The sequence below is a fragment of the Megalops cyprinoides genome, chromosome 17, assembly GCF_013368585.1.
Source record: "Megalops cyprinoides isolate fMegCyp1 chromosome 17, fMegCyp1.pri, whole genome shotgun sequence".
Taxonomy (NCBI): Eukaryota; Metazoa; Chordata; class Actinopteri; order Elopiformes; family Megalopidae; genus Megalops; species Megalops cyprinoides.
In genome coordinates, this window is record NC_050599.1 from 24,423,753 (window position 1) to 24,436,124 (window position 12,372).

General features: G+C 39.9%; 1 protein-coding gene across 2 annotated transcripts in view; it reads right to left on the reverse strand.

Annotated features, from left to right (window-relative positions):
• Positions 1-10,216: 10,216 nt before the first annotated feature.
• The window catches only part of LOC118791747 (forkhead box protein N3-like), a 37,905-nt gene continuing 35,749 nt past the window's right edge, over positions 10,217-12,372 (reverse strand). For both annotated transcript variants that reach the window (XM_036549173.1, XM_036549172.1), the window contains exons 5-6: positions 12,208-12,316; positions 10,217-11,171 (exon numbers count right to left, since the gene is read on the reverse strand). In XM_036549173.1, coding sequence (XP_036405066.1) covers positions 10,718-11,171; positions 12,208-12,316 — 563 coding nt within the window. In that variant the 3' untranslated portion in view covers positions 10,217-10,717. The remainder of the gene's footprint in view (positions 11,172-12,207; positions 12,317-12,372) is intronic.

Here is a 12,372-nt window from a genome sequence, read left to right on the forward strand (position 1 = left end):
CAGCACGGTAATCATATGAAATATCGCGGGAACTCCTCCCCTCCTCCCCCTTTTTTCAAATTCAAACGCTGAGGAGGTGAGTGGTTCGTGGGAAATGTATTTTTGCATCTTGGCCAGCTCTTAAAACAAAAATATTACTACACATTCAAACCATATCATTACTTGTGAGTTATTTAGGTTATATTCCAATTACCTCATATACGCACAAACCCAACAGTACAGCCTAGTCTTTGTTGCAACTGCTGTGTCTGTGTATGTAAAATAGTTGTCAGGTTTGTCGTAATATCAAATTTCAATATTAAAACATTTCGAACATCTTATACTTCCAATTCTAATGTAAGATTCATTCCCGTTTGATGGTTATGTTAATAGAATCCAGATGCATAATATTTCTGTAATATGTAATATTTCAGTGCAAATGGTGTGACGGTAGGCTACATATTGCTCAGAACATATTGCATATTTGCAGATGAACTTTTATGTATTTAATATGAGGTTCCTTATTTGTAGTGATTGCGTTTTTATCATTATGACGAAGTATATGTAACGAAGTCTCGAAAGTGATCTTTTAAAACTTGAAACAACGCAATGGCCAGTTCACATTTCCATCAAATTGAGAAACAAAAGTTTATATTTTGTTAGCACCTTTGAAATTTCCACAAAGCCACTGAATGACAAATGGCACAAACTGAAAATGTTCATAGATATAGGTTTGAAAGGACTGCTTTCAATAGCTTAGTTGTTTCTGAGGGAAACAATGTGTTGGTGTATAACAGTACAGATGTCCATTATGCAGAAAGGATACTGTACATTTTAATGTGTTCTCAACAAAGCGATTATGTGTTCTGTCCTTACTCCGGTGTTTTTCTTGAAGGGAACTGAGAACTGAGTATTCTCATTCTTTTTATTTTTGAGGTAACTCATGTTTTTACATCTTATCCTTAAAATATTTATTTGAGAAATCATATTCATGGCACAGTAGCAGTGCCCTACCACTGATGCAAGCTGTTAGCTTCTGAATATGAGTTTTGCTTGCATCTGTATGGTTTAGTCAAGTAGTCTTACTGAATTTAATCCACTGTGTCTGTCATGATTTGAAATTTTTAATGTTAAGATCTCAATAGTAATGGCAATTGCTATATTTGATGCAGTCTACATTATCGTAAATTAGCTGTATGAGTGACCCTTGTATAAGCATGTTAATCACGCAAAGCAGTCAAAAACGTGTGGAAGTCTACGGTAATCGCACTGTGTCCCAGGCGGCAGTGTAGCGTAGTGATAAGAAGCAGGACACTTAATAATCGGAAAGTTGCTGGTTCTGTTCCCCTGCTGGAGCACTGCTGCTGTATCCTTAGGCAATGTACTTAACCTGGTAAATATTCAGCTGTAGAAACGGATAACATGTAAAAACGGTAATATACGTAAGTTTCTCTGGAAAAGAGCATCTCCTGAATGACAACAGTGTAGTGTAATTTCAAGCTCAAGAAACTTCATTGTGGTGGCGACATTGAGCATTCCCTGGATTCAGTGCATGACTGATGTTGATGGGGCAGCATGATACCCCTGATTATGTTTCGTATTTCTGTGTAGCTAGTAGGCTTAGGTGACAAAAAGAGGTCACAGTCAGACAGAATGTGGCATACAGCACTGATTTGAATGCAGTTTGTCCACATATCACATTGAAAATATTTTTATTCCACATATTATTCAGTAGTATGTTTAATAAATGTTATATACCATATTTATTTATACATTCTTTCATAATATTACATGCAGCTTATTCTTGAAAAATACCCTTTCTGTTATTTAATTAGTGTAATAAATACAGTGCTACAAATACAGTTTTTAATCAAATTCTTAAGTAATTTATATCGGCATTACCAAAATACTCAAAATACAAACATAATTTCAGTGTTTTCAGCTGGCGCAACCACTGACTACTTTTTGCCACCAGTAGATGGCGAGACAGTTCATGAAATAAGAGAACCCTGTTCATACATACAGTAGGAGTAATTCAATTATACAATTTAATTTTTATTATACGATTATACAATTTAATTTTATTTGTTCATTGGCTTTATATCACAAAAGTCAATCTCTTGAAGTATGTAACAACAGGGATTGTAAGTGAATTGACCTTTGTAAATTAGATTTTTTTTTTAAATGCACGCTGTATGTTTGTAGTTCTGAATAACATGTAATTGTGGTTTTGTGGGAGCCACTCACTTAAGTGTGGTATTAGACCGAAAACTAGTCCTATGTCCTATATTTTCCATATAAAGGGAGGGACTGTAAAAGATCAATCGTGATCTGACCATTGTAGACTTCCACAAGTGATCATGGAAACCTGTCAGTGAGGTTTCCTGCTTGCTCTATTGTGTTGAAAAGCACAGTAGTTTTCACACATTTCACGGTATCCCTAAAGCCCAGTAGTTTCGTTAAGGAAAAGCCATGATAACTATCCCTTCTTATATGCCAAGCCTCTCATGATTTGACAGTTAAACTAAATGTCTAGCAGTTCCCTGAATTAGCACGATACATATTCATGTACAATATTGTTCTTATATTGTATTGATTCCAAACAACGAGAATTTAATTTTCCAGAGATTGCATGAACTATTTTTGTAATGGTTATAGATAATCTCTCAGTTCTTTCAGTACTCTTAGGTGTATACCATCAGGTTCTGCAAACTTATTTGTGTTAGTCCTCTGTAATTTTTACAGTACTTTGCTGTCCTCTGTTTCAATATTACCTAATATTTCTTGGATATGAGACATTACTTGGCATGCATGTGACCCCTTCCCTGTTTTGATACACAAGACCTTCTCTGTCTTCTCTGTCTCTGAACTTTTCTTGTTCTATTACAGCAGAGAAAATCATGATGTATTTCCTTTTTTGCATTATAAGAACCTTTGGAGTTTTGGTCACCCTTATTTTTTTCCAAGCTGATGCAGACTTTATGATTTGAAAATGTATTATTCTCTGGAAATGTAATTTTAAAATATTTCATAAAGTCTCTTCATCCATATTAAACTCTTCAGCAAGAATTTATGTATCCATTGTGTTTATGGCTTACTCATCTTATTTTTTCTTGATTTTCAGTGAATTTATAAAGCATGTTGGGAAGGTTTTCGATACACTTGCACGGGGTCTCATTCACAGTCCTGCTGTCTAGAAGCTCCATCTATGTCACTGAAATTCCCTTTCACTTATTAAAACTGGCTCACCAGAAATTAAAAATCATTGACATGGGTGTCCTAGTGGATTTGTCAATCATCCACAGATAAGAAACATGGAAGAGTGAGACACAACCAAAGTGAGGTCAACAAATTATTTATTAGAATCAGAAATATTATGCATTCAATATCACATTCAATGCCTTCCATATTGTCAATATTTTGTAGCCCGCAAAAATCCTGTACATATACTGTATTGAGCCCTCGCTAAGCTCCAGGTCCTGATTAGCATTTGTCCAATCCAATTTTAGAAACGGTTGTTTTGCGAAAAACAATACAAGTATTTACTGGTTTGTTTCACGCGTCCTTTTCTAGCAAGCAGGTAAGCTCTGTTAAACGTTGTGGTAAATCGGTGTTTTCGGGGAGCCTGTAATAGTGACTCCAGGTACCCAAAATCCAAAATAACTTGGGAGAAATGTATGCTTTGGATCAAGCTTTGCTGCAGGCCACACTCACAGCTTAAAGGCCTTCGTACACCAAGTTCGATGTGAAAATATTTGTATCTGAAATTTGACACACAAAACCTTTAATTCCATTTCCTTTTCTTTGAAAAAATAAATAAAAACAATATTCACTCACCCCGTGTTGACAAAGAGGCAAGAACCTGGGGAATTTTATGAGGTTGTCCAAGAGCTGAAACTGTACTATGATCGGTTCAAGACCTACTATATGATGTCAGAACCAGCCAAGTAATGTTAACTAAGCTAGCCAGCATTAGTTATTTGGTTACCTTTGTTTCTGCCGCTAGTGGCCTTAACCCAGCCAAGATAACTACAGACATTTATTTTATCTACAAGGTACATTAAACACTGTTGTAAACAACACTTTACTTGTTTTTACATTTATCTACAGTCATGTATGAGTTGGCCATATCAACGAACAGTTTCCAGTTGGTGTTAAGTATGTAGGTAGGTAGCTAGCTTGCTCTGTTGAAACTACCATTTAACATCACTCTTTCTCTTATATGCAAACGTTAACCGTGTTATAAATGGCCCAGTGTTAACTTTATTGTATTGTTAACTGTAACAGATGTAGCTTGGTAGCCAGCATAAGTCATCTCAGTCCTATCCTATTATTTCTTTTGAAAATTTCATGTTTCCAATGTAGCCCCCAATAGCATACTGCAGACAGCACACTGCTGATAGCATACTGTTTCAGGCCATGTAAGGCCTGGGTCAAACGTCTCTCCAAACTCTAACGTGAATGAAACAAGTATAATGACTTAGTCCACAAAGGGTTAATGAATGAAGAATCTGTAAAGAGCAACTGGTCTGTAGATTTTATTGAGTTACTGCCCTTCCAAGACAAATGGGGTGCTTTGCTCAGGAGCACTACATATTCAGGAGAAATACATGCTTGCAGTCGTTGCAGTCCCCCTACGATAGGAACATGAGGGAGGGAGTGAATAAAGAGGGAGTTGGAGGGGTGCATGATGAATGACACTCAAAGTTGCTCAAAGTTCACAGTGCTTGCGATGTTGCTCCCTCTGGGGTGGTGCAGTGTGCTCAGGAGCTTACACAATGAAATAAGAAGTATGGAGGAATGCAGTCTCAAATCCAGCCAATGACTGAATCTCTGACATAATCAAAGAGAGCCTCTTACCTTGGGTGCAGTGTAATTCTCTGAGCCACAGAAGGTTAAAGTGGGTTTCTCTCCAAACATGCTGTCTTTACACAACCCAAACTCTATAATTTTTATGTGTCTTGGTCCAACATAAGATTGTCCTGCTTCAGATCCCTGAGGGGAGGAGAGAAGAAAGAGAGGAGAGGAGACACACTGTACATGTACTGAGCAGATCAAAGGGAACATTTTCATCTACATAGGACAACAGGTTTCCTCCACTCATGTACTCCATGACAAAGAAAATAAAATCCTTCGGATGCAGACAGCACTGTTATGCAACACCTGGACACACCTGTCCTTAGGCAAAGGGCATTAATCTGCTCTGAAAGGTGAAGAATATTTGTATGAAAGGGAGGAGTTTGCCTTTTATTGGAATGTAAAATGTTGGCATGTGAGGAAGGGGTTCCCCCCAGAAAGAGTCACTGCCCTCCTCTTCACCTTGGTGTACTCTGCATGACCTTTCCTCAGAATGCTCTCCTTCCTCAGCACTTAGATTGCATAGTGCTTCCTGCTTTCTTTCAGTTCTGCCAGCCTGACCTGCAGGAGGGGGCACAGAGGGTAGAAGTGAGGAGACAGGAGAAGATAAGATATGTGACAAAAAAGGAAGGGAGGGAGGGGACAAGAATTTATTTAATATCATTCATTATAACATTGAGATTACATCTATCACACTAAAAACCACTTTGTAAAAGAGAACCATTACGGACATATCTGAGGAGTAGGATGTTGACAAAAGTGTGTGGGCCCTACCTTTCCGAAGGTGCCCTTTCCCAGCAACTTGTGGAGCACAAAGCTCTCAAGATAGTAGGATTCTCCAGTCTCTTTCCTTAGTCCATGTTGTCATGGTGTAACCTTCAGCCTCTCTGTCCAGGACACCAGCTCCTCCAGTTCATGTTTGATATGGACTACTGTTATTTGAAGGTCACATTGAATGTATGTGTTCAGTTCCTCAAAGTCAGGGCAAGGCAACTCGATGTTCTGAACAAGGCAGTGTGGTAACCCCACCACAGAGACATACCCCATTTAGTTGTTTCTCCATCTCAGCTGTCTGATTACAGACTGTGAGCAATGGTAGTTAGTTCAGTGTTCAACTGTTCTGAATAACGTAAACTCCATTGTCTCTACTGCACAGCTAAGTACCACTTCTTTAGAACTTCTTGTTATTCCTTAAACCGTTAACAGTGTATAGCTTAGCACTGCAGCTAATCATGTATCAGTTATTGTAATTGTGTATAATTTTAAAAATATAAATCAGGTGATTTTTTTTTTTTGCATTGGTTAGTTTCCAGGGCGCATTACACTGCTAATTTGTTAGTAGTTTTTGTTCCCCTTCTCAATTAGCTGTCCATACGCTCATTGCATGAATAAGGTATTTATGGGGTCTGTCTGTGCAGAAGCAGCAGCATAAGTTATGTTTTTAAAGCTATGTTGGCTAAGCGTTGGAATGGTACACTCCTGTCGGGTATATTGTGTTGCATTTGCATGTTGAGCCAGATGCTCATTTGTGCTGCCAGCCTTGTGTGTTTGACACTGGCCGTTGTTCAGGTAGGGATGGTGGTTTCCTTGTTTCTGTGACGTTTTTCGTCTTTTTGCTGGATGCCCTTTGTGTGTAATGTAATACATACCATCTTTCACATTGCTCTGGGTAAGAGTGTTTACTGAGTGTCGAAAATGTACATGTTATATGTACTCATCTTGTATGTCTGTCTTGACTAGAGTGTCTGTTAAGCAACAAAGTGTAATGTAACATAATGCATCACCTGTGATTTTACCACCAGTTAAACATGATATTTGAAGCTGTGTCAGGATGACTTTTTTTTGTTGTTCATTTGCACATGCTTGTAATGTCAATCATAATGTTAAGTTAAACAAATACATTGGACAGGAGTCACTTTTCGAAATGACAAGAAACAGTCAGGCAAAAAAATTGGATGTGGACAAAAAATTGTAACTGAGTATTAAGACCTGTAGTGTAAATGTTCCGAGCTCCTAAGACATTACAGTACAGCTGAATGGGTGAAACAGGTGCATTAGGGAAGAAATAGTCCAACAGCACATTCAAGGACCTTAAAAGAGATTGCTGCCTACAGATGTCAGATTCAGACCAGTATCAGTTTAACAGCTTACCTAACAGTAGCCACTGAGAGCTCAGTTATGGTACTCCAGGAAAAGAGTTTGGGCAAGACTGCAAGATTTCTGGAGTGAAAGCAGAGGCACGTTCAGCTTTGGTCACCAAGGTTCACTGGAGGACTAACAGAATGATGGATGGGTCCAAGTACTCATGTTTTGAGCCCATGTGAGCCTGCAGAATAAGGTGTCTGTGATCATCTGTAATCGTACAATGAGCAGCACCATCTTAATTAATTCAACAAACAATTAATGTCACCACAGCACAGAAGTCAAGGTTTCAGCTTTCGGAACTATTTTTTATTGCAACTGGAAGACAAGACACCACAGAAACTTTATGGAAGGTTTTCAGAAAAAAAAAAAGTTTTTTTGTTTTTGTATAAACAGACAGTGATATTTACATTAACTGATGAGTTTGTCTTTGGCAATATGATTACACACCAAGGAAATATAGAATACAAGCGTGCCTCAGATCAGCTGGGTTCACATGCCATCAGACCACATGTTTAAAAACAAAAATAAAAACTGAATTGATGAACATCCTCCTCCTTCTCCTTCTTGTTCAATCCCCTTCTCCACTCAAACAGAAATGGCAGTGAAATACTTTTCAAAGGAAATGAAATGACATTGCAATGAATAGGCCACTGTTCCTTGTATCAGTGATGTAATCATTGCTTCCTCTGATGACATCACTAAGGAAAAGCCCTTATTTATGTCACACAAGGGCAGTGAAAATGCAGTTTTATGTTTAGGCAGCTACAGCGTTGTCTTAAAAGCATTTACTCTGGTGGTGGTTTAATCATAACACCATAGCCAATCATAACCTTGACCTTTTTAGGTGAGCTGTTCCTGGGAACAGATGTGTAAAAAGGAGTGATGACTTCCCTAGATATTACCCTGAAAGTCTTTACGGCTCCCCCATCCTCAATAGCCCGCTCCTCCAGAAGCACCAAAGTAGTGTGTGTATTGTTTAACATACAAGCCATTGACAACAAACACTATTTATTAAACTATTAAGGTTTATGACTGGGTCACAGGTGTTCATCTGTCTTTCCTTTTATATGACTGAAATGATTACAGGCTTTGGCACATAAAAGAAATTAAACACTCCATGTAAAGTGACTTCATAAAGCATACACAGCTCCTTCATGACCATAGCACAGCTCTCATCTACACGACATCTGTAAAAACCTGCAGTGCTTTTTAACAGCTGCCATAGATAGCATGTGTCATGTAAAAAACTGAAAACATGCACATAAAATGTGGTCAGTGTTTTTAACTGACTTACAAAGTGTTAACATGTTCCTGAAGGTGTTATGTAAACTTTTGGAGGCTTTATAATGGTACACTTAGTATAAAGTGTGACCATTTTATGATATAAAATACTGTGTATTATTCTGATGTAATTTGGTGAGGGAATGTGAATGCAGGCACTGCTTTCCACACCTCAGCTACATTACGTCTTAACAGCAGCGGCTCCACAGCTTCAAATAGAGGGGGGGCAGAAACATTACCTTTGATCTAATCATTACTCTCACACTGTTTTTGTTTATTTTGCTTCATTGGCAAACATGCCAATTAGCGGAATTTTCTGTGCTCGTCGGCAGGTACGGCTAATTCTGTTTTTATTAGCTGTCTCATGTGGTATCGTTCCTCTCCTCTGATCACGTTAGATCATTTAAATGAAAAGAGTAAGTGAAGAAAGCAATGCTTTACAAAAAACGACACTTGTTACTGGGAGGTAAATTCTCCTGTCACTGCACTCTTCCCAAGAAAAGCTAGCGCTTGAAGTGTGTTCAGAAAATACGTGTGCTTTCATGATCTCTGAAACTGCAGACTGTACGCAGGTTAATTGATCTTTGCACTGTTGACATGCCCTAGTTTCATAGACGGGGAAGGTAGGTAAATCTATCCACATGGTTAAATAACCAGCGGATATGCGCAAACCCTGTACCATTTGATGAAAAAGTGCGACAAGATGCAACAGAGGGCATGGAATTAGGTGCTGGGATTATTCAAACGACCCGCCTGTCAATCAAGCAACAGAAATGAATGAAGGTTGAGAGAAACAATGGGTTAAACGGTAGAACTTCTGCTCCCTCTGTTTCAAACTCAGGAACTGTTACTAGCCTTTTGTAAACACCCCTCTCACAAACTCAATACTGATAGTTAACCCTGGATAGTACCAGAGTAAAAAAAAAAAAAAAAACAACTAAAAGAGGAACCAAACTGAGGGGACAGGTGGAGTACATAAGGCAGGTGAAATAGCGGGGTGGGGGTGGTGGACATACCCAGGGAACCTCCCCTTGATAGATGAAAGAGCCTGGACATGTGAACGTCGCTGATTTGAGACGCAGATGTGACCTGGAGGCAGACCAATGGACCATTCAAGGCCCGACCCGAAATGTGATTCTTCAATATTGCAGAGTTTCCCAGCAGTCAGTGTTTGTCCCTGAACAAGGTTTATCTTTCAAAGCCTTGCTTTCAAACAAGTAGGAAACAAGTAGACAAAAAATGAAGTCTCAATTAAATAAACACAAACCAATGGCAAAAAAAAACAAAAAACCTATGCCTGTGGGCATTAAAAAGTATAGGCAAAGCCAGTTTCTCTAGGATCTATATTCATATGAAAATAATTCATGCTCCATGCTAAATACATTATTTGCTTTACATGTACTTAGAATAAAAAATCACTTTTTTACAGAACCCATGCAACACGACAGAAAAAAACTGCTGGTGACATTGCTTCTTTTAAGAGGAGAAACCTTTAGTGATCTTTATACAGTGGTATCTTGACCTGATGAAATTGCTTATTTTATGAGGGCAGGAAAAAAAAAAATTAATTAAATGAATGCTATCAATAATCCCGCTAAGAAAAGACCACCTGTGCTAGCAGGCTTTGTAGCATTTAACCAATTAGCTGTTTTGTTTTGGTGGTCCACAGAGAAATATCTACTTATACATATTTCTTACTGTATATCAGAACCTTGTCATTAATTCAAAAGCTTCCAACACAGGCAGTTTTTTGAAGATTTCTCTGCATTTTTGCACTCTCTTAAGTATGAGTTCATGGCTTTTAAATGAGTTGTGTTACACTACGATATAAGCGTATTTATTGAAGACTGAATTCTGTGGTTGTGCCTGCAGCCAACACCAGATTGTTTCTCCATTTGTTTTTTGGCTTTGGAAGCCCTATCCCTTGATGAGCCAAGGTTATTGGTCAGAACCCTCGGCCGCGGCAGCACCACAGCGGTGAATGAAGTGACATCATCAGTGCCCGCCGGTCGAGGGCTCACGCTGTCCTGTCCCAAAGGACGCTCACCATGGTTTAATTGACCTGCTAAATGCTCAGTTCCTCATTTCCAAGCCTGGCTACCTTGACATAAAGATGACTGCTACAGATTTTGTTTGTGTTGCTTGGACGCTTAATGATGACATAATACCCCGTCTCTTCTTCTGAACCTAGGTGTCTGTGTCCCAGGTCTGTGTTCACGTTCAGCAGACCAAAAAAATGCTTTCCCAAATTAGCTGAGAGTTAAAATAGATAAATTAATTTGCTATGGCTTTAATCTCCTTTAAGGACACATAAAAAAAAGAGAAAACCCTCAGAAGACAGTGTAACGGAGAGGAAAACAAAGTGATTGTTGATATTGCCACAGATCATTGGAATTCACTTGATATCCTGGAAAAAAATCCGAAAAATCAAAAGTGATTTTTTTCGTCCATCTCTTTAATTTTTCAGAGTATCTTTTTGTTCCTTCTGTCCCTTTGCCGTCCGATTGGTGATGTTGTTTAAGCAGGCGCGCACCCCGGCCAGGTGCAGCAGCGAGCCCGCCGCCTCCTTCATCTCCTCGTCGTCGCTCTCGGGCGGCTTCTGCGTGCGCCTCTTTTTCAGGGGGAGGGAGTCGCTGGACACCCTCTGCTTGGCTTTTGTCCAGAGCTGCCGCCTCTTGTATGCGTCCGGAGGGGTGTCGCGGGGCTCCCGCTTCACCCTGCCCGTCTCGTCGTCACTGTGGGCATCGCCTCCGCCCCCGCCGCCCTCACGCGTGGCCACGGCTCCACCCCCGCCCCCAGCGGATTTGGCGCTGCTGTAGTTGTGGTCCTCCTTGGGGTCGCTGCTGACCAGCGGGGAGTCGCAAGACAGGTCACTGTCACTCCGCTTTCGGCAGCTGCTCAGGACCGACCTGTTCAGGCCCCAACACACACACACACACACACATACATTAGAGAGATACATTACATTACTGGCATTTAGCCGACACTCTTATCTAGAGTGACTTATATAGGCTACAATTTTTACATGTTATCCATTTATACAGCTGAATATTAACTGAGGCAATCCTGGTACCTTACCCAAGGGTACAGCAACATTGCCCCAGCAATTGAACCATCAGCCTTTGGGTTATGAGCCCTGCTCCTTATCACTGTGCTACACTACCACCCAGATACCTGATACCAGATACCATGCTATTAAGTCACATAACAGTTAAACGCATTTGCACACATAGATTTCATATATATGTGTACATGTACAGTGCACACACACATACATACATATATATGTCTACTCATGTGTACATACTGTATAGGCCACCTATATAATACATAAAATCCAGTGCAGAATAATTTCTGGATCATATGATTCATTGCTTAATTAAATTAGATAATTAGCATCTTTTACAGAATATACCTCAGAGCCTTTTATAGAATCTCACTGCGGTGATGGGGCTAATTACAGAGGGGCTAAATTATATTATGTTTATGGCGACCATAATGAAATCTGGGGGAGAGGTGGCAGGGAAAGATTCATCCACTTGACCTCTAGGTGTTACAGAGAAAATGAGTTAATTACAGGTTTATATATAAAAAAGTATGTGTCTAAACTAGTCATGGGACCTGATGGCAGGAGTGTGAAGAGTGTGGCTACTGATACGGCTGCTGCTTCTGGGAAGACTGCTCTGCTGCTACACCTATGACTGGGGTTGGGTAAAAAATGATGGTCATGTTACTGCAGTGGGATCAGTGATCATGACAGCTCCCGTGGGTGTGTTCATGTGGGTTACCTGTATTCATCTGTACAAAGGTGTGCAATATATGTGCAGACAGGAGTTCATGTGTAAGTGTGTTGTGTGTGTACCATTTGTGTGTGTGTGTCTGTGTGTGTCTCTGTGAGAGTGTGAGTGCGTGTGTGGTGTATGAGCACAGCAGAATTGTACTAACCTCACAGCTGCGGATCTGCTCCCAATGGGAGTTATAGGAAGGGGTCTGATTCCCGGAAACACCTCCTGATTCAGCATGCGAGCTCCATTCTGGATCACTCCCTGAGGGACTGCACAGACAGACAGGGTCACAGATGCACACACATGTACATGCACACTCGCACGC